We start from the raw sequence: 26,326 nt of genomic DNA on the forward strand, positions 1-26,326 counted from the left end.
AAGACTGTACAAAAGACAGATAACAATAAAGACAACCTTGTAACCTAGTACGTAGGGAGAGCATGCGGATGAATGGAAAATAAAGACCAGTTGAATGATAAATCTAACAAAACCAGGAGCACATGGGAGAGACAAAACATACAGAGCTGGGAAGTTAAATGATCTCTCCAGAGCAGTCAACCAGGTGAATCTCCTCCCACTAGCGACGTCCACGCTGCTGTCTCTTCCTGAAAGGAGACGAGAACACAACCAGTAACAATAGGAGCATCACACAACCAACTAGAAAAAGTGCTCCTCGGAGCACAGGTCTCCACCAGGTCAGGTAGGCTATTGTGGCCTCCTGGTGGCGCTATAATAAGCCAACGTGAAAAGGGTGCCATTTCTTCTTAGGCCTTGCACGACAATCGGACACTGACTGCATTCATGATTTGAGGCATTTTGTTAAAAACATTTGTTTCGCTAAATTAGACCTGTTGGTGGCGCTATAACAGGCCAATGTTAAAAGGGTGGTATTTGTTCCTCAACATAGTGTGAATGTGCGTGCAAAGTTTGAGCGCAATTGGACGCTGCGTTCATGATTTGCGGTATGTTGTTCAAAACAAGCCAATAATGAAAACTTTAGATGTCAATCTTAGCCAATCAGTATGGAATATGAAAAATCAAACACATCCTTCGTGATCACATGACTATAGAGATCATGTGTACCGATTTGCGTGAAATTTTGATAAAATTGGAAGGAGTAGTATAAAATAATGTGTTTTACATAAGTCGGCCTCCAGGTGGCGCTATAAAAGGCAGATGTGAAAAATGCGGGGCAAAGGTTTTTCCTTGACCTCTAGGGAGTGTGCATACAAAGTTTTACACAGATCGGTGCAGTTATAGGTAAAAACACGAATTGGCCTGTTATAGCGCCACCATGAGGCTGATTTGACAAAATTCAAATGGTAGTTCTTCCTCGGCCTAATGGGACTGTGCGTGCAAAATTACACGGAAATTGCATGCTGTGTTCATGATTTGAGGCATTTTGTTCAAAACGGAGCACTCCTGCAAACTTTGGAAGACATTTTTAGCCAATCAGGATGGAATATTTCTTTATTGGAACGAGGCTTCATGCTATCCTCAGAAATAGCCATTTTAACGCAACAAAATTATTTATCATCATTTTAATTAATTCTGATGGTCTCAAAAAAAAAAAGTGACACTTGTGGTGTTAGGGTCCGAAATGACCCGGCAAAGAAGTGTGGCTCAATTCCCCCCCAAATTGTCAATATTCAATGTTTACATGTTTGAGGGTGAGAGAGACTTGTCCTCAATTAGCATTTGCTATCAGAAGTAAAATAAAGTTTGAGTTTATGAAAAATAAATGACTTTTTACCTTCTATGGTATACGGGTCATTTCGGACCCTAACACCACTAGTGTCACTATTTTTAATAATTTTAACATTTTTTAAAGTTAAAAAACAAAAACAAGTGTTTTTTTTACATTTTTGTTTTGGAAGTGTGTTCTAATTATTATTCTTAATTATTCTATTCTAGCTAGATAACAATTATCCATTGCCTTCATTATAGGAAATTTAATGAGTGAATTTTTACATTTTTATAATAGAAAACAAGATATTTTGAAAGATGAAACCCTAGCCCTAACCCAACATAATATTTTAAAAAGTGTTTACATGGATATGAATGCATTACAAGTCAGCTATGAGGTGGGAGAAAAAAATTAATGAAAATACTTATTTTTTGAGTATTTTGGGCTGATTTAAATCACGGGTCAAATTTGACCCGCTAACACCACAAGTGGATGCAGTTTTCTAACACAATGCAAGGGTTAATGACTATAGAGATACTGTGTACCAAAATCTGTAGGAGTACTGTGAAAAAATTTGTTTTGCACAAATTGGCCTCCTGGTGGCGCTATAAAAGGCCCATGAGAAAAATGTGGGGCAAAGGTTCTGAATTGGCATCCAGGGAGTGTGTGTGCACAGTTTTGCTGCGATCAAGACAACGGTGCCAGAGATTAGCTGGTCACAGACAAGGACGGACGGACGGACGGGGTGGAAAACATACTCTCTCGCCATGCCGGGACACAAGGACGGACGGACGGACGGGGTGGAAAACATACTCTCTCGCCATGCCTTTCGGCCTGGCGGAGACAACAAAGGAGGTAGTGCCATTTTCCTGCTAGACAGAAGACCCCCCCCTTTTTGCTTTGACTCTCACCCCCCCCCCCATCCCCATTGTTTGTAGGCTACATAATAGTGTTATTATTGCTTTGACTCTCATTCCCCCCCCCATCGTTTGTACATATAGTATTTTTTTTCTTTCTGCATTTTTTGTTTTTGTTTGTACATATAGTGTTCTTTTTTTTCTGTACTTTTGTGTTGATATTTGAACTTTTGGTGCCACTATATGACTATGAATTGAATACCAAGCACCTCAATGGAAACAAGACCGCAAGGACTTTTTTGAACGGACCTTTTAGAAGTATTTTACATGTAACTGTGCTGTTTTACATTTTTGCCTGATAAAATATTCAATCAATATTCAATCAAACACAACAACCAATCAATTGTAGAAAAGTGGTGATTATGAGGTCATACTTATGAGGTTGTGCTGTAGATGGTGTCATGACATCATATATATCCTGATTCATAGTGGCTGGTTGGAGGCTCTGATAGGTGGAGTCTGGACCTGTGGTGTGTGGAACTCCATGCTGCTGTCTCTTCCTGGAAGGACACGAGAGCACAAGCAGTATGACAGTAGAGTAGAAAGAGACGCATCATTCAACCAAGACAACAATAATCAATAAAGTGGTAAGGCCTGTCACATTGCCTTTAATCATGCAAAATGATCTGTGTTTAAGACTCGATGCTCCTTTACAGTATAGTATGTGTGCCTTTTCACCCAAGACGCTGATTTTTAAACCTGCTGCTACTCTTTTCCGTACTTTTACTTTTACTCTAACTGCAACCGTTAGAGCTTACACAAATAAGATTTTCACCCACTTTTGCCTTTTAACTGCGATGTGAAAATATAGTTTGACTGATTGATTCATAAGGTCATACTTATGAGGTTGTGCTGTAGATGGTGTCACGGCATCATATGTATCCTGATTCATAGTGGCTGGTTGGAGGCTCTGATAGGTGGAGTCTGGACCTGTGGTGTGTGGACCTCCACGCTGCTGTCTCTTACTGGAAGGAGACGAGAGCACAAGCAGTATGACAGTAGAGTAGAAAGAGAGGCACTATTCAACCAATACAACAATAATCAATAAAATTGTGATTATGCTGTCATACTTATGAGGTTGTGCTGTAGATGGTGTCATGACATCATATGTATCCTGATTCAAAGTGGCTAGTTGGAGACTCTGATAGGTGGAGTCTGGACCTGTGGTCTGACAAATATAGAGGAAGGAACAGGGAATGTTTCATTGGTCAAGTACATTTGCACACACCCTGAATATGTCCTCCTCTACATTTAAGCATCCTAACTGTCAGCAGTGAGAAGCTATTGAACAGTGTCCTAGGAACAGTTAGGAGGTACTGAAGCACACAACTCATGGCTGTAGGGAGGCCTACAGGCTACAGTAGGCCTACAGTAGGAATTGAACTGCATTGCTATTATCAGATTATGCCCCCTGGTGGAAATTTGGATTCTGAGTGCAACTTTGTAGTTTAAAGGTTGCGTAAGTGTTTTTGATTTGTCTTCAAAGCTTTATATTATGATAGTAATCATTGAGAGAACCCCCGATTCTCTCAGAAAATACATTTTCAGATAGGTTGACAATTTTATCCAATCAGGAGAGAGTACCCATTTATCAGCTTCAATTTTATAGTGTTCCAGTTCCAATTGTGTCTGCTCATGATTTATTTACCACTTCAAATTTCACTCCTGTATTCTGTACGAGTTCTCTGTCCTGATTGAGTAAAATTGGTATCCCGACCTGGGATATATAGAGCTGGAGAACAGGGAGATAGGGAGACCCAGTTATATAACAAACAAACACTATATAGCAATGATTACTATCAGAATATAGAGCTATGGTATTTAAAACTTATTCAAACAAAAACAAAAACAAATAGAAAAAGTGCTCCTCGGAGCACAGGTCTCTGCCAGTTCTAGTAGGTTAGTGTAGGACAGAAAGTTCGGAATGTGAAAAATCGGACGGATCGGATCTAAAGAGATAATATGTACCAATGTGCGTGATGTTTGGACAACATTTGTAGGAGTAATATAAAGAAAATAGTTTTGCCAAAAATTGGCCTCCTGGTGGCGTTATTATAGGGCACTGTTGTTCCTCAACGTAGTGCGAACGTGCAAAGTTTCACCGCAATCGGACGCTGCATTCAGGATTTGTGGCATTTTTTCAAAACGGGCCATTCCTGCAAACTTTAGATGTCAATCTTAGCCAATCAGGATGGAATATGAAAAATCAAACAGGTCCGTCTTCCGATCACATGACTATAGAGATCATGTGTACCGATTTGCGTGAAATTTGGATAAAATCTGAAGGAGCAAAAATGTGTTTTACATAAGTCGGCCTCCTGGTGGCGCTATGAAAGGTAGATGTGAAGAATGTAGGGCAAAGTTTTTTCCTTGGCCTCTAGGGAGTGCACTTACAAAGTTTTACACAGATCGGTGCAATTGTAGGTAAATACACAAATCGGCCTGTTATAGTGCCACCATGGGGCTAATTTGAAAATGTGGCATTTGTTCCTCTGCGTAGTGGGAATGTGCGTGCAAAATTTCAAGAGGCATTTTGTTCCAAACGGAGCACTCCTGCAAACTTTGGAAGCCATTTTTAGCCAATCAGGATGCAATATGAGAAATCTGAAAGACCCGTTTCGTTTAATGACTATAGAGATACTATGTACCGATTTGCGTGACGTTTGGACAAAATCTGTAGGAGTAATTTCAAAAAATTTGTTTTGCAAAAAAAAGCCTCATGGTGGCGCTATAACAGGCCCATGTGAATAATTTGGGGCAGAGGTTCTGAATTGGCATCCAGGGAGTGTGTGTGCACAGTTTCACTGCGATCAAGCCAACGGTCAGACGGACACACGCACACACGGACGGACACACACACACACACACACGGACACACACATGGACGGACGGACGGACGGACGGGGTGCAAAACATACTCTCTCGCCATGCTTTTCGGCCTGGCGGAGACAATAACTAAAGTAAAACTAGAAAAAGTGCTCCTCGGAGCACAGGTCTCCGCCAGGTCAGGTAGGTTATTGGGCCTCCTGGTGGCGCTATAACAGGCCAATGTGAAAAGGGTGCCATTTATTCTTAGGTCGTTCACGGCAATCGGACACTGCATTCATGATTTGAGGCATTTTGTTCCAAAAATGTGTTTAGCTAAATTAGACCTGCTGGTGGCGCTATAACAGGCCAATGTGAAAAAGGGTGGCATTTCTTCCTTGGCCTAGTGGGAATGTGTTCATGATTTGAGGCATTTTGTTCAAAACGGATCAATCCTGCAAATTTTGGAAGCAAACCTTAGCCAATGAGGATGGAATATGGGAAATCGGACAGATCCGTGTTGATCACATGACTATAGAGATACTGTGTACCGATTTGCATGACGTTTGGATAAAATCTGTAGGAGTAATGTAAAAAAATCACACCCAGTGTGAAGTGGGCGGTTTGGTCATTAATGTCATCATGTGTCTCACTAGCCAATCACAGTGCTGAATAGAGTCAGCCAATAGAGTCAGCCAATCACAGTACAGCTAGGGGTGTACTAATGGGCCAATCACAGTGCAGGAAACTAGTGGGAAGGGGTGTCCCAACCCCACTTATAGGGGCGGCTACACCGCCCAAAAATGGGTTTTGCACAAATCGGCCTCCAGGTGGCGCTATAACAGGCCCATGTGAAATATTTGAGGCAGAGGTTCTGAATTGGCATCCAGGGAGTGTGTGTGCACAGTTTCGCAGCAACCGGGCCAACGGTGCCAGAGATTAGCTGCTAACACACAGACAGGACACACGGACGGACGGACGGACGGACGGACGGACGGACGGACGGACGGACGGAGGGTAAAACATACTCTCTCGCCATGCCGAAACAATAACTGTTAATGTAATACCATATGTAAGTAAAATATTTTTGCTTGCAATATCACATGTTAATATGATATTTGATACACCTGCATTCATTTTAGTCCATATTATATGCTTATGATAAGACTATAGGCTAAGCGTTAATAATAGCATTGTAAACATGTTTATTGTGAGATCATAAGACATTTATAAGTGCTTATAAGAAACTAGTTAACCGTTTATAGACTGCTTAAGAAGATCAATTGCCGTCGTATACATTTCTTAAAGTTGTTTCTAATTACAAACTCCTATTAAGTCTACGGTGTGGCTCTGCAGGAGACTGGCTGTCTATAAGAGGGTTGGTCTGTGTGTCTGGAGCTTGCAAACCACTGGACTGAATCAGCACCACATTTCTTGTGCACAACGCCAGTAGGCCACAAAAGTACTTTCCCTATTATTTTCGCATTATGTTGAGATCCACATGATTAGATTTTAATCAATTGATTGATTAATTAATTAATTAGCATTATTAATTTATTTACATCTGGATCCACCAATCCCTCGCTGCCAAACATTATTTGGTAAAATGAATTAATGAATAAATATCACTAACTTATAGTTGTTAAAAAGACAACTATTAAAGCTCCAGTCCTGGATTTCCACCTGTTCAAACTACAGCAAATAAGACAGAGCATAATGCCAAGTTTCTGTAGGCTAGTTGGTCTCAGTTAACTGGCGGATAACGTGAACATGAATATTTATAAGTATGTTTTTCGGATGTGATTAACCACTTGTACCACTATTTGAAAATAGCTGTTGCATTACGTTATGCTGTGAGCTCGTAGCCTAGATAAGCTATTTTCAAAAAACATTTAACTTTTTTTTTAAATAGCAGATTTTCCAAACATATTTGGAAACTAGAAAACATATCTAATGTGTGATATGAAGGTAGGCCCAAAATAGTCTTGGATAATATGAAAATGTGCTCAAATTACCTGAGAGGAAGATAGGTCTGTATTCCCTGTAAATTGAGATGAAGAATTACATTTTTGCACCTGCTCTTCTGGACTACACATTTATTTTAGTTTTCACCACAGAAGTTGTGGTTGTGATACTGATGCTGTGACATACGGCACATACTGTAGAGTACAGCACAGATACAGTAAATGGGCTGTTCAATATTTATGTTTGACAATCATTCTACCCTTGACCAAAACAGCAGCAGTAAAGATACATAATATTTACTGTGAAATATTCATACTGTGTACAAATTTAGATTTAAATTATACACAAAACATGATCAATAATAAAATGTTATTATCATCGTCATCATACAACCCATTGCCAAGTATTTCATTAAAATTACATTTAAGTTTAAACAGTATTGTATTTCTCTTCTTCAACTGAAAGGCAGTAGCAGGTGTTTACATACTATTGCAAAATGCATGATGGATTGATATGTTGGATACAACCGGATATATATTGAACTGATTCATTAAGTCTTGATTCAAATGTTCAAAAATATGATGTACATAATGCATGCATGCTAGTGAGCAATAAAATATCAGAATGCAGTTTGATGTGACATTCTCTTCAATACACAGACAGAAAGAAAGAATGGAACAGATTTGTGCCACTAATTTTCTGTTTAACCATTTTATACCATTAAAACATAATAAATATAGCCCCTTGTAATGGGCCTTTTTTCTGCCACGACTAAACTTTGGAACTAGAATGGCAAAACCAGATATTGTAGTCATTAACCACAATTAACCCTATTGCGTCTCTAACCTGGGACGAACATTCAGCTTAAATCTGCAAGCTCACAACGCATTGCAACACGTAGTGAGCTTGTAGATCTGCTATTTTCGCCCCAAGAGATGTGATATAGAGGGAATAAAGCAGCCGACCAAGTAGAGCCCTATAGGGTTTGGTCAACTAAGTATAGGCCTATACGGCTTAGAGGTTAAGATAAGAGGTCGTAAAAGTTCACACTCTACATTCATTAGAAAGTGTCCATACCTTTGTGATTTTTGCTCCATGACTTCCAAAGAGCCCATGCAAGTAGAAGGGTGGACATCACAAGAAGTACATTTGAAACCACCAACACAGCGACAGTTGTATTCACATGATCCTCATGTACTGAAATTAAGGTGGGTTAATTATTAGTCCACATTCACCACTTCAGATGAGAACAAGAAGCATTGTTTTCACACTAACACTCCAAGGAAAGGCATAGTAACATATACAAAAATTAGCCTGCTGTAATTCCATAATTTTAAATCTATAAATGCTATTCCATGAATGTGCAATTACCTTGATTAATATTCAGCGTTGTTCCATTTCCAAAGAACATTTCCCCACAAAGCGTCACACCACAAATATAAGCTCCATCATCTGCAACAGTGACGTTCCTCTTGGTGAGTTCGTAGACACAGCTCTGTGTAGACTGTCCAGATGTAGGAGTCTTCTTGCAGACTTCAGTCTTACTATGGGTGTAAATGACTCCAGGTTGAGATTCTGTGGAGCTTCTGAACCAGAAGACACTGTGTTCTCCATCACAGATCTCAGTGTGGACGGTACGGTTCAGAGTCACAGAGTCTCCTTGCTCGACTGACTCGGACACTGGCTGATGGAGGACAGCTCGAACGTTGGACCATGAACCTTTTACACTGAGAATAGCCCCGTCTGGAAATATGATAGGAGCATAGGAACGGATGCTCACACAGTAGTATGTACCTGAGTCTGAAGGATATAAAATTGAGATATGCAAATGATTTGTGCCCTTTACTGCAGTGTTCAGTGAGAAGCGTTCATTGTCCTTGAATTCATCATGTAGATTGTCATTTTCATTGTACTTATAGATGGTAGACAAAAGCTGTGGTTTCTGTCCCAGTGTTTGCTTGTACCAACGAAGGATTGGTGCTCTACTAGTACCATTCCCATAGAAGCAGTGCAAAGTTACATTGTGCCCAATGTTAGCTGTTATAAGTCCACTATCTTGATGGAAAGCCGAGGCTTGTTTCAGATCACCTGCTGTAAAACAGAGAGATTTAGCATTTATCCTATTATCATATGGCATATACTGTATTGTGTAGTATATGTTTAATTGTAAAATACATGAAAAGGGCATTATTCAGATTTGTATAAGTGATTAAACACAAAATAGTTACACAAAAGGCCCAACTTACCAGTTTTCCCAAAGAACAGAAATACAACACACAGTGTGAACTTCGGAGCTGTCATCTTGTTCAAATGTCTGCATAGAATGGAAAGAATTTCATACATACTCCTCTGTTCAGAGATGAGGGCGACTTTGATTGGCCAACCAGATCTTGCTTGAATTTTGGTAAATGCCTTATTTGGGTAAAACGGACCACCTGTTTCATTGCATCCTATATGATGTTGCTACATAGTTGGAAGTATTGGTTTGTTGACTTTATATATACAGTATAAGACCTGTCATCCTGCAAAAACAATATCATGCCAAAAAATCTTTAGGATCACAGGAAAAAAAAACGTTTCTTCAGTTCAGTACAGTGAAGGGTCTTGAATTGTAATTAAGATAGTCAGTAAGTTAGCCTACTAACAACCAGGTTGCTAATAGCATACAGTGGTGGAAGAAGTACTCACATTTTGTACTTACTGTAAGTAAAAGTGCCAATACCACAATGTAGAAAACTCTGTTTCAAGTACTTTCCAAGTTCAAGGTATTCAAAATGTACTTGGGTAAAAGTATTCGCATTAAAATATAGTACTGAAAGTACTGAAAGTAAAAGTACTAATTTTGCAGATAGCTTTCAAATAGCTTAAGTATGCATAAGGCTAAAGTGGTTAAAGGAGGAGTTCACCCAAAAAATGACTTATTTTCTATCAATTGCACACCCTATGAAGCCTTGAATCCATGGATTCTTTTTTGTTTTTGTCGCATTCCTAAGCTAATAATTCCCGTCTCCTACCGGCTAATGTATCCGGTAGGAGACACAAAGTAGATTATTTGTGTCTCCTACCGGAAATACACACGGTCATCAAATTATTGTCTTATATACCACAAAAACAAAAATAAATCCATGAAATCAAGGCTTCATGGAGTGTGTAATTGATAGAAAATAAGTAATTTTTTGGGTGAACTTCTCCTTTAATGTACAGTATGTTTTGTAATAATAATCAAAATCTACAAAGTAACTAGTAACTACAGATTTCAAATAATTGTAGTGGAGTAAGAGAACAATATTTTCCTCTGAGATGTAGTGGAGTAGAAGTAAAAGTACTGAAAACTGTAAAGTAACTCCAGTAAAGTAAAAGTGCCTCAAAATTGTACTTAAGTACAGCATGGAGTAAATGTATTTAGTTACTTTACACTACTGCACTGTACAGTAGAGGAAAATCCACATAAACTTCAAATTCAATGAAGTTCTGTTGACCTTAGACTGTACAGTTTGTGTATTATATTACCAATCTTTTAAAATACTATATTCCAAAAAAACAATATACAGTTTAACACCAAAGGGTGACAATAAATGGTCTCATACCGCATGTATTGTGGGTTGTCACTGATTTTGCCGGATGAGCTATGTTATCAGACAAAAGTGCTGTTTATGGAAGTTATAAAGGTCTTCAAAGGCCTGAGCTTCTTGTGTGTGTGAAAGTATACATGATTCTGCAACCACAAAGTCTGCTGCAATGAAAGAGATACAAAGCCTAATAAAGAATATGAAGAAAGATCCGTAGGACCTGATGAAGCCCCCTTAATTAAACATTGGTTTATGTTAAAATAATGATTGGGACTGTGCAATATTGTGTGCATTCATATTTTGCCACTTTTAAACTTGAATTCATTCATCTTTTCTACATCCATAGACCACTGTGCAGTAATACATACAGTTTATTGCCTGGTCTGATATTCAGTGTCTGACATACTGCAATTATTAGTGGTACTTTAGGCCACCTTCTTCTATATGGTCAGTGACCTGTAGAATGACTAAATAAATAAACCTCACGAATGTGAAAATCACATTTCATCTTGTGAACTTCTATTGCCTCTGCTACACTGCACGAGGCTGCAAGATGCTGTACGTGACCTTGAGGTTGCAGACCAATCTTTCTGTCCTCGCTTCTCATTAGTTTCCACCAGCGGAAACTAAACAACTGTAGCCTAACCACACAGAAGTGAGAAAGATCACTTTCAGCTGAGACTTGGTTGAGCTTGAAAGGTGCAAACTGCATCAACATTTATGATCAAGAGAAAGTATTTATAGACACCAAGAGCAGAGACACTGTGGTCATCTTGGTTCAGATGGAACACCAAGGTAAGCAAGCTTGTCTTGTTACTTTTTTATTTCCTTCTCGCTGTTGCAGATAAGCACAGGGGCCATTTTTCATTCAAGATGTAACAGAAGATGTTACAGGCGGCCACAATCAACAGTCTTGCTCCATTTCCAAACAGTACGTCACCACATGAGGCATCAGCACAGTAGCAGGTCCCAGCACCTGTCAGGACAAGGTTCTGCACAGGGAGACTATAGACAAAGCTTTGAATGGGGATTGTACTTCATAAATCTCTTGGCTGACATAGAAATAAACAAGTCCCAGTTGTGATTCATCATGTCTAAACCACTCTAGTCTATAGAGACTTCTCCATCATAGGTTTCAGTGTGTACTGTATACAGTTCTGTCTCTGGACTGAGTCTGCTGGGTAATATCTTGGATCTTGGAATGCCTTCCCTGGACATCTCTTTAACGAAATGCAACCACACTGAGGTCTGTCATCCCACAGAAAATATGCACCTGCATCTGACAGGTGTATGTCATTGATTGTGATTTATGTCTCCTACATTCTATCCATGCAGATACATTTTTATTCTGTTACTCTTAATCAAATATGATTTACCCGTACTTCATAACAGTAGTAGATATAAGCTGAGGTTTATTAAAAAGGCTGCTGGTTCCACAATAGCAGCAGTGAAGCGTTATCTTGGTAGAAGCATTTCAAAGTCAATGACTCCCCAACCTCTATTGTCATGACTCCACTGTTCTGATGTAGGACTGAAGACCAGCTGATAGCAACTGGAACACATGCTGGATGAGGATAACAGTAGGTACATAATATGACTAGTTCAAGTAAAGACAGTTGAGAGAATGTGTCATTGTTCATCAAACACATATTCAGGTTTTCTACCATACTGCAAATTCCACATCATTCCTATTTGCCAATACATATAAAACACACAATCTTTTGTCTTTAGCGGAAATACTTTAAGCTTTTTTTAAGACACCTAAATGTTCATGATTGGCTGAGCTCCTCTTAAATCTTAATTCAATCTGGGAGTTCTTTGCACACCAGAAAAAGGTAAAAAAAAGGGATTAGTATACTGTGATCTGAGATCTAATGTTTGTACGTACATTATAATAGGACAGAAGATGTCCAGTAGAGATGCCTGTAGTATCAACAATGACCTTATTGTTAGTTGCCTATATGGCAGAAGAACATATATTGAAGTCTATTTCTTTGAAAAGAGCTTTGAATGTAATCCAAAATCATGACAACAATATTTTTTATTTTTTATTCTTTTTTGTATTATTCTTTCATCTTAAGAATTAGGATTAGGATTTATTGGATTGCATGTCTGATTTAGTAAATTACCAATGGTCAGTTTGTGTAGTGATTTGTCATTGTTGAACTGATTGAATGGAATGCTCATTTTCATAATCGCAATTGCTTTTCATCCATCTGAAAATCATGGGGGTTGGGGTTGGGTTTTAATACCAAGAAGAGTTGTAAAGATCATAGAGTAAAATAGTTGAAAAGGCCTGTTGAAAAGGTAAAGCTATTTTGGATGCAAATATAATTTGTATAATAGTGGCATTATAAAGCATTATGAAACAACTGAAATTAAGTAATATTAAAAGATTCAGCAAGCTAGTGAGAGACCAATCATAATGGTGTATTTTTTTATCTTTCCACAAGTTGTAGGTCTACTTTCTGATTATATAGCTAATGGTTAAGGTGAGTACAGTTACAGTACAGTATGTCTATTTTCTGGTCATGTAGATGATGGTTAGGCTTAGAAATTCTAATTAAGGTACTTTTTATCACAAGGTGAAGCTATACTGTACAGTATAAGCAGAGTGAGTTAAGACAAAATATTATTAATTCAAGTATTATTAATGATTTATTGATAATAAGAAATAGCATAATGCAATAAAGATGGTCAAATAAAGATAACAGAATAGAATAGTTGTTACTGTACCTACAGTATTTTGGATGCAAATGCAAAAAATGCAATTATTATAACAGTGGCATTATAAAGCATTATAAAATAACTGAAATGTAAGATTCAGCAAGCTAAACTTGTGACAGACAAATCATGATGGTGTGTTTTTATCTTTCCACAAGTTGACAAGTGAATGTATATTTTCTGGTCATGTAGATGATGGTTAAGATGAGGAGGCAGCAGAGCACAACTCCAGTTCTGATGATGGAGAGAAACACCAGGATCCTAATCTGGTTACGACATTCATCTTCCCCAACGTTCAGCCTGGCTTCGTAACCTATGAAAACAATATACTGTAATGTTATCATTTTAATCCATCATCTAAATGCTATTCCTTGTATGTGCAATTACCTTGGGACTTACGTTTAATATTCAGCATGGTTCCATTTCCAAAAAACATTTCCCCGCAAAGGGTCACACCACAAATGTAAGCTCCATCATCTGCATCAGTGACGTTCCTCTTGGTGAGTTCGTAGACACAGCTCTGTGTAGACTGTCCAGATGTTTTAGTCTTCTCGCAGACTTCAGTCTTACTATGGGTGTAAATGACTCCAGGTTGAGATTCTGTGGAGCTTCTGAACCAGTAGACACTGTGTTCTCCATCACAGATCTCAGTGTGGACGGTACAGTTCAGAGTCACAGAGTCTCCTTGCTCGACTGACTCGGACACTGGCTGATGGATGACAGCTCGAACGTTGGACCATGAACCTTTTACACTGAGAATAGCCCCGTCTGAAAATGTGATAGGTTCGTAGTAGCGGATGCTCACACAGTAGTATGTACCTGAGTCTGAAGGACGTAAAATTGAGATCTGCAAATGATTTGTGCCCTTTACTGCAGTGTGCAGTGACAAGCGTGGATTGTCCTTGAATTCACCATGAAGATCGACATTTTTATTTAACTTATAGAAGGTAGACACAAGCTGTGGTTTCTGTCCCAGTGTTTGCTTGTACCAATTAAGGATTGGTGCACTACCAGTACTATTCCCATAGAAGCAGTGCAAAGTTACATTGTATCCAATGTTAGCTGATATAAATCCACTATCTTGATGGAAGGCCGGGGCTTGTTTCAGATTCCCTGCTGTAAAACAGAGAGATTTAGCATTTATCCTGTACAGTATATGGATTACATTGTGTTGTAAATGTTTTATTGTAAAATTCATGAAAATTGCATTATTCAGAGCTCAATTCAATCTTTGTTAGCAGACTTAGGTCCATAGAAATACGTACAAAGAATAAACATAAAAGAAACACGACAGGCAATAAAATCATTAAAAATGTAAAATAGATATATAACTTAACCCACAGGCAGAACACACAGGCATTTTAGCCAGTTCACCCTTAGTCTGGATGTATAGCGTGAACAGCTCACTATGGGGCTTCAGAGCGCCACAATGATGCTGTTTGCAGATACATCCAGCCGTTGCATGAACTTGAACATTACATTTCTTAGAAGTGCTTTAAAAGTCCTCACTCCAGCAGTGACAAACATCTGACTAGCAATGATTTCCATTAAACACAAAATGGTTGCACAAAAGGCAAAACTTACCCATTTCCCCAAAGAACAGAAATACAACACACAGTGTGAACTTCGGAGCTGTCATCTTGTTCAAATGTCTACATAGAATGAAAAGAAATTCATTCATACTCCTCTGTTCAGAGATGAGGGCGACGTTGATTGGCTAACCAGATCTTGGTTGAGTTTGGGCAAATGCCTTATTTGGGTAAAACGGACCACCTGTTTCACTATGATGTTGCTTGCAAACATAGTTGTGGAAGTATTGGTTTGTGGAGTTAGTTGACTTTAGATATACAGTATAAGACCTGGTATACTGCAAAAAAAGGAAAAAAATAAAGATATCATGCCAAAAAATCCTTAGGATCACAGAAAAAATATACACATTTCTTCACTTCAGCTACAGTGAAGGGTCTTGTTAATTGTAATTCAGATAGTCAGTGAGTTAGCCTACAATTACAACTTGCCGATTGACACATTAAGACCTGAGGCCGATTCTACAAATGCCTTCTTAAATCAGTATTTCTCAAACAACTCTCCATCTGAAAATGTTTTGTGCCAGGACCCCCACCCCACCCCCCAGAAGAGAATATTTGTGTTAAAAATTTCAAAATTATAACATAACATAAACATAAAAAAACTGTAACACTGTAAAATATTTAATGAGGAAAATTCACATAAACTGAAAATAAAATAAATAAAATAAAATGTTCAAATTCATGTGCTGTTCTGTTGTGGGGTGACAATAAATACGGCATGTATTGTGGGTTGTCACAGAGTTTTCCGGATGAGCTATGCTATCAGACAAAAGTGCTGTTTATGGCAGATATAAAGGTCTTCAATGGCCTGAGCTTCTTGTGTGTGAAATCACAAAGCCTGATGCCATGAAAGAGATACAAAGCAAGAAGATAAAGAAAGATCCAAAGGACCTGATGAAGCCTCCTGGATGAAACATTGGTTGATGGGGAAAATAAAGATTAGGACTGTGCAATATAGTGTTTGTGTGCATTCATAGTTTATTGTTTTAAACTTAAGTTTATTAATCTTTTCTACATCCATAGACCACTGTAATACTTACAGTTTCTTTTTGCCTGGTCTGATATTCAGTGTCTGACATACTGCAATATGTGCATGCTCAGTGACCTGTAGAATGCAATCAACCTCAAAAAGGTGAAAATCACATTTCATCTTATGAACTTCCATTGCCTCTGCTACACTGTATGATGCTGCAAGATGCTGTTCGTGACCTTGAGGTTGCAGACCAGTCTTCCTGTCCTCGCTTCACATAAGTTTCCACCAGTGGAAACTAAACAACTGTAACCCCACAGGAGTGAGACTTTTCAGCTGAGACTTGGTTGAGCTTGAAAGGTGCAAACTGCATCAACATTTATGATCAAGAGAAAGTATTTATAGACACATGAGAGATGGTTATTTCCTTGACCATGCTGTATCTGTGTGGCATAATAACTGGTATGATTCAGTTATGTTCTGACTGCATGAAAAAGTCACATACTGACTGACTGACATATAGATGGACCAAACAACCAAACTCACACAAAGTAGGGCTAAAGTAATATGCAACTTGTAAAATTAATGTGAAGATTTTTTTTTTAAATCTTTGAACTCTCACTTTTGTCTGCACAAAATAAAATGTTTTCCTGTTCACGTTGTAGATGATGTAATCCAAGACAAAGATGGAGATCAAGGAAACTGCCAATGCTGCACCCATCCCATACACCAAGAGTAGAGACTGTGATCAACTCTAGTGAGAGAAAGATATAAGGGGAGAGAGAGAGAGAAAGAGAGAGAGAGAGAGAGAGAGAGAGAGAGAGAGAGAGAGAGAGAGAGAGAGAGAGAGAGAGAGAGAGAGAGAGAGAAGAGAGAGGGAGAGAGGGAGAGAGAGCGAGAGAGAGAGAGAGAGAGAGAGAGAGAGAGAGACAGACACACAGAGACAGAGAGACAGAGAGGGGAAGGGAGGGACAGACAACATTACAACCAACATTACGTGCGTGTATGCGTGCGTGCATGCGTGCGTGTATAGTAGAGCAGTGAACTACAAGCACTGACAATGAAAAAGAGCCATTGTTAATCACTACAATTATACACAGAATTAAACTACTGAAGTTGACAATTGCAATTTCAGGAGTTAAGACCACCCAAAATCACCACTGCATGTACGGTATAATTATGTACATTAGCACATACGTATGACTCACATCATTGTTATGCTCACACTTCACTTGAAGAGCATACTTAAATGATGTACAGTCGAATGTTCATATTTTATGTTATTATTCCACCTACTGTACGTATGTCTCTTTGCATGTCATTGTTAATATGCAATAATGTAGATCTGTACACAGTACACCTATGGCACTGTCATGTGACCTAAATACTTTTCCGTGTGACTGGTCTCTGCGAACATTCTTTAAAAGCGTTGTGGTGAGAGGTTTGAGGCTTGTCACAGATTACCAACAATGTTCACTTTAAGATCTATTTCCTGTGAACTGTGAAGTGACAGTAGGATGGCCTAATGTCATAATGGTTCTCAGATTTAAGTTACTCAAAAATATAAACTGTGATTCACCTTTCTCCTTTAAAGAGAATAACGAGAGTACCACCATTACATCAGAGTTGTATTCTGTATAAGCTTCATACACACAAAGCCCCATTTCTAACATGAACAGGAAACGGACACATTTCTCACCGAAGATATAAAAAGACAAAGGCGAGTGGACACTTACTTTGATATGAGTCACAGAAAAGTAAAAGTCAAGAGACACCAGTTTATAATCTCTCTTATAATAACATTTTCTTTGCACTCACTTTGCAGCCTCTCAATCTAGCCTGGCATGGCCCGACAAATCACATCTGCTAATAAATTAGCTCTGGTAGATTTGTCTGGTTTCCAGGCAACTCAATCTGCAAATAATATATTATGATCAGAGTTTGAAACCTATGAATTATTTCTTTCAGGAGGGAGCTTGATGTTGTGTTGAAACCCCATTATAACATCATATCACTTGTATGAACAGCTAATGAGAATACTGTCAATTGTTATTATTTGAGCTCTAGGTTGTTAAATGTACAGTACTGCGCATATAGGCCTACCACATTATCAAAATGCTGGGTGTACAAGAGTCTGACAAGAGTAGGTAACAGTGATAAGGCACCCTCTCTGAGGTTGTAGCGACCGCTAGAAACTTGATCAGGCACCCTCAGAGATGTAGCAACCACCAAGAACTTTCCACACTGTCTTAATACCAAGAAGAGGCTTATTACACAGGAAACGTGGTCTGCTGTTACGTCACACCCCATACTGTTCTTCTCGCACATCTCAGTGCAAAAGAAATTCAATCTAAACTAAAGTAAATGAACCTTTCAAAAAACAATGATTCAGTGTCATGAACAGATAAAATACAGAACGAGTCATTTATTTGCAACTTTATGATAATTAGAAATATAATTGTGGTCAAATAAAGATAATATAGAATAGAATAGTTCTATTTTATTATTAGAACTATTTATAGTAGATATTTTATATGCAAATATATTTTTTATAACAGTGGTATTATAAAGTATTATGAAACAACTGAAATTAAGTAATAGGAAAAGATTCAGCAAGCTAAACTAGTGAGAGACAAAATCATAATGGTGTGTTTTTATCTTTCCACACGTCGACATGATGACAAGTGTAGGTCTACTTTCTGCTTATTTAGCTCAGCGGTTCTCAACCTTTTCAGGCCGTGACCCTCCAAAATAATCACATTTGAACTAGGGACCCCCCACCCTGACAAGCACTTGGAATTGTAGGAGTTGAGGTATTACATTCAGTTTGACTCGGTTCTACACCACAGATACATATTGTGAAAATAGCAGATCTACAAGCTTGTAGATCGGCTATTTTCACATTGTTTGCCTTTTTCTTGTTATTTGAAAATTTGGCCAAAACTTTACCAGTTTTTATAGCATAGTTTGATGATTACATTTGATGCAGCAATGGTCTTTTTTTGGGGTATTAAAAAGGTCTTAAAAGTCCTTACATTTTCACTTTACTGTCATTTACTGTTTTTTTCTCTCTCCGCATAGTTTTTGTGAGGTTAGGTTAGGATTAGGGTTAGGTTTAGGCATATTTTTGTGAGGTTAGGGTTAGGTGTAGGTATGTTTTTGTGAGTTTAGGGTTAGAGTTTGGATTAGGCATAGTTTTGTCAACATGCGACTTCACCATGGCATCCCGTTACGTCAAAACGTAACTTTCAGGGCGTCCCATGATGTCAAAACTTAACGTTGCAGGTCTACTGACAGAGCGGCAAAATGTGACGCCTTGGGAGTGAGAACGGGTTTCCGACCCACATGATTATGCTTGATAATATTATAATTGTCCATATCCTTTATGTTGCCTACTTTTTCCTGCAGTAATGAAATCTAATCTGATCTAATTTTTGTTTTTGTGCCTTTAATATTGTTTACAAGATTTTGTCAATGATTATATTTGGTTCCATCTAACCCTGAAGCAGCATAATGGTTGCACTTGCACTAAATTGGAACGGTCTGAATCAACAGCGCAGCTTTGAGCCATCATGAAGCTGTACTCCAATAGTTTCACTTAGCCCTGGGGTAGTAAGACCCCTGTTAGACACAAGGCTTTACTCACAAGTTTTTTGCTGAAGTTGGGATATTTCAAACTTGCGTCATTCAGATCCTTCGCAAATCTTCCTAGAGTTCAGCTTAGCCTAGACTAGAGCTTAGAAATGCAAATGTGAAAAGTTCAAGTGGAGGCCCAATGTGGAAGGGAAGTAGTGATGCTGTGGGAAGTTTTGCAGTGCCACCAAATCACACAGCTTTAATGACATGTAACAACGATCCAGTGAGTAAAACCATTCTGTACTAATACCTCTTGTACATCTGCCTCTGCTCAACGCAGTAACAGGTCACCATGAAATTTGCATCTGTGTAGTGTAAAACAAATCTAAGAGAGCCAATCACAGTGCAAGGTCAGAACTATGACGGAACTGTGACATCATTGTCAATATAAGAGAGGGTATGTTCAAGAATTCAGTGTAGTTTGCAGAGTGTTTGTGCAGGAAATGCAATACTAAGATACAAAGCTAAAGGTATACATATAGCAACTCAAATTCCACAAACATGCAGATTTTTGTGAAGACCCTCACTGGCAAGACCATCACCCTGGAGGTTGAGCCAAGTGACAACATTGAGAATGTCAAAGCCAAGATCCAAGACAAGGAAGGCATTCCCCCTGACCAGCAGAGGCTGATCTTTGCTGGCAAGCAACTGGAAGATGGACGCACCCTTTCTGACTACAACATCCAGAAAGAATCCACCCTCCATCTTGTGCTGCGTCTGAGGGGAGGAATGCAGATCTTCGTCAAGACCCTCACTGGCAAGACCATCACCCTGGAGGTTGACCCAAGTGACAATATTGAGAATGTCAAAGCCAAGATCCAAGACAAGGAAGGCATTCCCCCTGACCAGCAGAGACTGATCTTTGCTGGCAAGCAACTGGAAGATGGGCGCACTCTCTCTGACTACAACATCCAGAAAGAATCCACCCTCCATCTTGTGCTGCGCTTGAGGGGAGGGCAGTAAATGATTCCATAATTCTTTACTTTTACCTTACATGGCTTACAAAGATTTAAAATTAGAGTTTATGTAATAATGCACATGACAGGGGGGCCTGGGGAAAGATGTCACAACCAACCTGATAATCAATTACAATAACTAAAGAAAAAATACCAAAAACAAATATTGTAAGTTTGGTACAGTTAAATTGGCAATATATGGGCAAATAAAATCTATAAAAAGAGGCGAGCGTGGCGTCTCACCAAGTAAGAGTTCATATCCCATGACGACATGCAATAATGTGCCTTGGGCAGATTCAAACCGTGGTCAGCTGCAGTCAGAAGGAGGGACCGGAGAATTTCTTTATATCTCTGCTGTCCGGCAGAAACCAAAATGTTCATTTTTCAGGAAATGAAAAAAAGTGGAGTTAGGAGGTTTTGTTCATCATTGATAAGAACAGCTGAATGGACGAGGTTGGAGGTCAAAAGGGGGTGGAGCCTGGAGTCAGCAAAACCAGCTAACTCCGGACTCCGGTGGACTTAGCTGGTTTAGCAGAAAGTTTGAGGATCCAATGGAGTTAGCTGGTTTTGTCAGAAGTGCTTTTTAAGGCTTTTCATTGGTTCAATATTTTTTTTACCAACACAGACGTAAAGGGTGTTCAATGGCCCTGATTTATGGAAAAAAAATCAAAAGCGTCAAAATTGAGTTTCTGCCGGACAGCAACGATGGTATGTGCTCTTACTTTGTGACCCACGAGGCGCCAAAAAAAGAAAGAATGCCTCTCAGAATCCAACCCTACATCCTCATTGTGAGAGGTGGAAGCAGGTAATGCTGACTAACAGGGCTCTGGTAAAACATGCATGGCTAATCACCTGTGCAGTGGAGATAAATGAAGATTACGTACTGTAGACATTTACAGGACTGGGTCTGATAACGTGTGACTCGGACTGCATCTGTCAGTCTATGATGATGTCAGTCATACATACATGTATGACATATCTATGATGTATTACTTCAAATTTGTGCAAGGTTTCAGCCCAATCCCAGACGCATTGAATTCCATTATTATGACTACAGAAAATATAAAACATGAAAAAAATGTGTGGCAATAAGTGTGCCTACTGGCTTTTGTAAATATCAACCAAATCAATCAATCAAAATATCAAAAATGTTCCCATTGCAATTTCCTCTCAAAATGGATTCAAACCTTTAACACTGAACTTCAGTGTGAGGACCGCTTGTCATGTTGCAGGTAGTACAAACGAAAAGCAAGAGATGAATGATGTGTGCTCACAATGTGTCACATCGTGATCCATTATGAGCTTGTAGACTTTCTATTTTCATTTTACAAATGAGCTTGTAGATCTGCTATTTTCGACACACGACACCGTCGTACGACCAAGTAGAAATCACGCTCAAGGACACCTGTTAAGGAAGACTTCAGTTTTTTTATAGACTAAATGAGAGTTAGCATTGTATCTGGATGAGATTCTAGAATGTTATACTAGATTATCTTCCTTTTCATAAAGACTCAAGTTTCTTCTTATCAATTTGTACTAAACTCTTTTCATGATTCTACTGTTGATCTCGCATTCTGTCACGGTGCGAGACAGGTGAAGACCCAGAACACCAGTTCCTGACAGCATTCAATGGTGACCCAGTGTCTCCCAGCTCTGCTGCTTGGAAACAACAGGCTGAGATAGATCAGCGAGATGCGACACGTCTAAAACAAACACAAAACGCTAACCTAGATTACATGCACCTTTATTTGTTGGTCATCATGCAGCAATTACAATACATTAAATGACTTGTTACACATATTAAAGAGCAGAACAAGGTTTACAAGTTGAACCATCATCTTCCCTGCCTCTAGTTCTACCACACTTCCTTCTGTTCCAGAAAACTTCTGACTTGCTCTCTGAGACAAGACTTCTGAGATTCACATCTCTTGTCTGTAAATCACGTGATTGATTCATCACGGGCATCCTCCCTCACATGTGAGGGCCAAGAATGGAACAAAAACATTTTCCAGGTTCCACCACAGTGCCACCGTGAAGCTGATATGCCAAGGCTAAACCACCTGTTTTGTTTGAATGATCAGATTGATGAACAGTATTGCAACAACTTTAGGCTCTGTCCGAGTCGTGGATACATAGACACTAGTCTCGTGAGCCAGACTGATGCCTCCCACAATTTTAAAATGCTTCCGTCATACAGTCTGGAGCACGGAAGCTCTGAAATTGATCAAGCGGTAATGCGGATGTGACGCCTCCTCCCTACTTCCGTTTCGTCATACAGTCGCTCAAATTTATCTGAATATAAATCAAAATCATATAAGCATATATCTTGCTACTTAGCAGAAATGGAAATGGAAAAAAAATGTAATGTACAGATATTTCAAGATATATGTTTGTGAACGGAAATGACGAACAGATGGCAGCTTCCTGTCTCGGATTTCGGGGGGTGTAGTTCCAGACTCTATATAGCATTTGGAGATTGTGAATAGTTGTCTGGCTACACGAGACTACAGTACATAGACACTGATCTCTGAAGACAGATTAAGAATCTTTGGGTACCCAGATTGCATTGACACAAGAAAGGCAACCCATGGGCAAAGGATATTGATCCGTTTTATTGTATATTATTGTATACATGACAAAGGTGAGAAAATAGAGTAATAGATATATTAGATATACTGTGATGTTATTTTATTATAAAAGGAGGCGAAGGAGAGATGGAGGATAATGAAAACATAAATGCATACTGGAGTAGTTGAACCTAAAGTGTGAGGGGAAATGAAGTGTTATGCACCTCTCTGTCAGGAAAGGAGGTGCCCGCTCGCTCTGTGTTAGTAAACGATGCATACTGTATGAGTGCCCTCGAAGTGCCCTTAAGTAAGACACTTTAACCCCCGACTGCACAAACTATTGTTAATCTGCAGCTAAAACAGCTAACACAAGATGGGCGTGGATTCTCCTCTCCATAGTTCTGATGGTGTTCCATACCGACGTCACTCCTGCTGAAGGTATCTGACATCAGAATAGGTTGCAGTGTCTCTGTTGGACTTCACTCTGTCCGTCCTGGAGGAGGCAGCAGGGCCTCTAGAAGTGAAAGTCACGGCTGCATAGCTGACATCCTCGCCATTCTGAGGCTGTAAGGGTGGAAACAGAAATACATTAAAAACTGCTTTAGTGCAAAAAGAACCATACCAGGGCCTATAGTCAATTTAGACAAAATCAAACCACAGAAAAATAACTAAAGTAAAATAACTGTTAGTGTAATACCATGTAAGTAAAATATGTTTGCTTACAATATCACATGTTAATATGATATTTGATACACCTGCATTCATTTCAGTCCATATTAGATGCTTATTATGTGTTAATAAGACTATATATAGGCTAAGCGTTAATAATAGCATTGTAAACATGTTTATTGTTAGATCATAAGACATTTATAAGTGCTTATAAGAAACTAGTTAACCGTTTATAGGCCGCTTAAGAAGATTAATTACCGTCGTATACGTTTCTTAAAGTTGTTTCTAATACTTTAGCATTACAAACTCCTATTAAGTCTACGGTGTGGCTCTGCAGGAGTCTGGTTGTCTATAAGAGGGTTGGTCTGTGTGTCTGGAGCTTGCAAACCACTGGACTGAATCAGCATCACATTTCTTGTGCACAACGCCAATGGGCCACATAAGTACTTTCACTATTATTTTCACATTATGTTGAGATTCACTTGATTAGATTCTAATTAATTGACTAATTAATTAATTAATTAATTAATTAATTAATTAATTAATTAATTAATTAATTAACGTTATTAATTCATTTACATCTGGATCCACCAATCCCTCGCTGCCAAACACTTTTTGGTAAAATGAATGAATGAATAAATATCACTAATTTATAGTTCCGCCTGTTCAAACTACAGCATAATGTCAAGTTTCTGTAGTTTCTGAAGTTGGTCTCAGTTAACTGGCGGATAACGTGAACATGAATATTTATTTAAGTATGTTTTTCGGATGTGATTAACCACTTGGACCACTATTTGAAAATAGCTGTTGCATCAGGTTATGTTGTGAGCTTGTAGCCTAGATAAGCTGTTTTCAAAAAACATTTAACTTTTTTTTTAAATAGAAGATTTTCCAATATTTGGAAATAAGATAAAAATGATATGCCTAAAATAGGGATGCTAGGGCGAATGTAGTTAAATTGGATACTATGATATCTAATGTGTGATATGAAGGTAGGCCCAAAATCTTGGATAATATGAAAATGTGCTCAAATTACCTGAGAGGAAGATAGGTCTGTATTCCCTGTAAATTGAGATAAAGAATTACATTTTTGCATCTGCTCTGGACTACTGATGCTGTGACACACGGCACATACTGTACAGTACAGCACAGATACAGTAAACGGGCTGTTCAATGTTTGACAATCATGCTACCCTTGACCAAAACAGCAGCAGTAAAGATACATAATATTTACTGTCAAATATTCATACTGTGTACACATTTTGACGGAATTGCAAAACCAGATATTGTAGTCATTAACCACAATGAACCCTAGATAGCGTCTCTAACCTGGGGCGAACATTCAGCTTAAATCTGCAAGCTCACAACGCATTGCAACTCTGCTATTTTCGCCCAAGAGATGTGATATCTTCCAACTAGATGGAAAAAAGCAGCCGACCAAGTAGAGCCCTATAGGGTTTGGTCAACTAAATATAGGCCTATACGGCTTAGAGGTTAAGATAAGAGGTCGTAAAAAGATCACACTCTACATTCATTAGAAAGTGTTCATACCTTTGTGATCTTTGCTCCATGACTTCCAAAGAGCCCATGCGAGTAGAAGCGTGGACATCCCGAGAAGTACGTTTGCAACTACCAACACAGCGACGGTATTATGATCCTCATGTACTGAAATTAAGGCGGGTTAATTATTAGTCCATATTCACCACTTCAGATGAGAACAAGAAGCATTGTTTTCACACTAACACTCCAAGGAAAGGCATAGTAACATATAGAAACATTTGCCTACTATTTCATCATTTTAAATCACTCATTAAAATGGTATTCCATGTATGTGCAATTACCTTGATTACGTTTAATATCCAGCGTTGTTCCATTTCCAAAGAACATTTCCCCGCAAAGGATCACACCACAAATGTAAGCTCCATCATCTGCAACAGTGACGTTCCTCTTGGTGAGTTCGTAGACACAGCTCTGTGTAGACTGTCCAGATGTATTAGTCTTCTCACAGACTTCAGTCTTACTATGGGTGTAAATGACTCCAGGTTGAGATTCTGTGGAGCTTCTGAACCAATAGACACTGTGTTCTCCATCACAGATCTCAGTGTGGACGGTACAGTTCAGAGTCACAGAGTCTCCTAGCTCGACTGACTCGGACACTGGCTGATGGATGACAGCTCGAACGTTGGACCATGAACCTTTTACACTGAGAATAGCCCCGTCTGAAAATGTGATAGCAGCATAGGAACGGATGCTCACACAGTAGTATGTACCCGAGTCTGAAGGATGTAAAATTGAGATCTGCAAATGATTTGTGCCCTTTACTGCAGTGTTCAGTGATAAGCGTGGATTGTCCTTGAATTCATCATGTAGATCGACATTTTGATTGTACTTATAGATGGTAGACACAAGCTGTGGTTTCTGTCCCAGTGTTTGCTTGTACCAACTAAACATTGATCCACCAGTACTATTCCCATAGAAGCAATGCAAAGTTACATTCTGCCCAATGTTAGCTGATCTAAATCCACTATCTTGATGGAAGGCAGAGGCTTGTTTCAGATTACCTGCTGTAAAAAAGAGAGATTTTGCATTTATCGTATTATCATATGGCATATATTGTGTTGTAAATGTTTAATTGTAAAATACATAAAAA

The 26,326-nt window shown here is 38.8% G+C and overlaps 1 protein-coding gene across 1 annotated transcript; it reads right to left on the reverse strand.

Moving 5' to 3' along the window:
* Positions 1-69: 69 nt before the first annotated feature.
* LOC308102027 (uncharacterized protein) lies at positions 70-25,629 on the reverse strand. Its single transcript, XM_080451608.1, has 7 exons — positions 25,518-25,629; positions 25,228-25,341; positions 7,047-7,072; positions 3,297-3,394; positions 3,066-3,191; positions 2,601-2,726; positions 70-227 (listed from the first exon to the last, which is right to left on the reverse strand). Exons 1-7 carry the CDS (start codon positions 25,561-25,563, stop codon positions 200-202), a joined length of 564 nt encoding a protein of 187 aa, XP_080307734.1. The 5' UTR covers positions 25,564-25,629; the 3' UTR covers positions 70-199.
* Between the last annotated feature and the right edge of the window lie 697 nt (positions 25,630-26,326).

This window comes from Gymnoscopelus braueri (genome assembly GCF_963280865.1).
Source record: "Gymnoscopelus braueri genome assembly, chromosome: 15".
NCBI lineage: Eukaryota > Metazoa > Chordata > Actinopteri > Myctophiformes > Myctophidae > Gymnoscopelus > Gymnoscopelus braueri.

Excerpts from the sequence above, each read along its gene's own strand:
- LOC308102027 (XM_080451608.1), bottom strand. The coding sequence starts at position 25,563 with ATGTTCTTTGGAAATGGAACAACGCTGGATATTAAACGTAATCAAG. Across the intron at positions 25,342-25,517 it reads GGATATTAAACGTAATCAAG|TACATGAGGATCATAATACC; the intron begins GTAATTGCACAT and ends CCTTAATTTCAG. Across the intron at positions 2,727-3,065 it reads TCTACAGCACAACCTCATAA|GAAGAGACAGCAGCATGGAG; the intron begins GTATGACCTTAT and ends GTGTCCTTCCAG.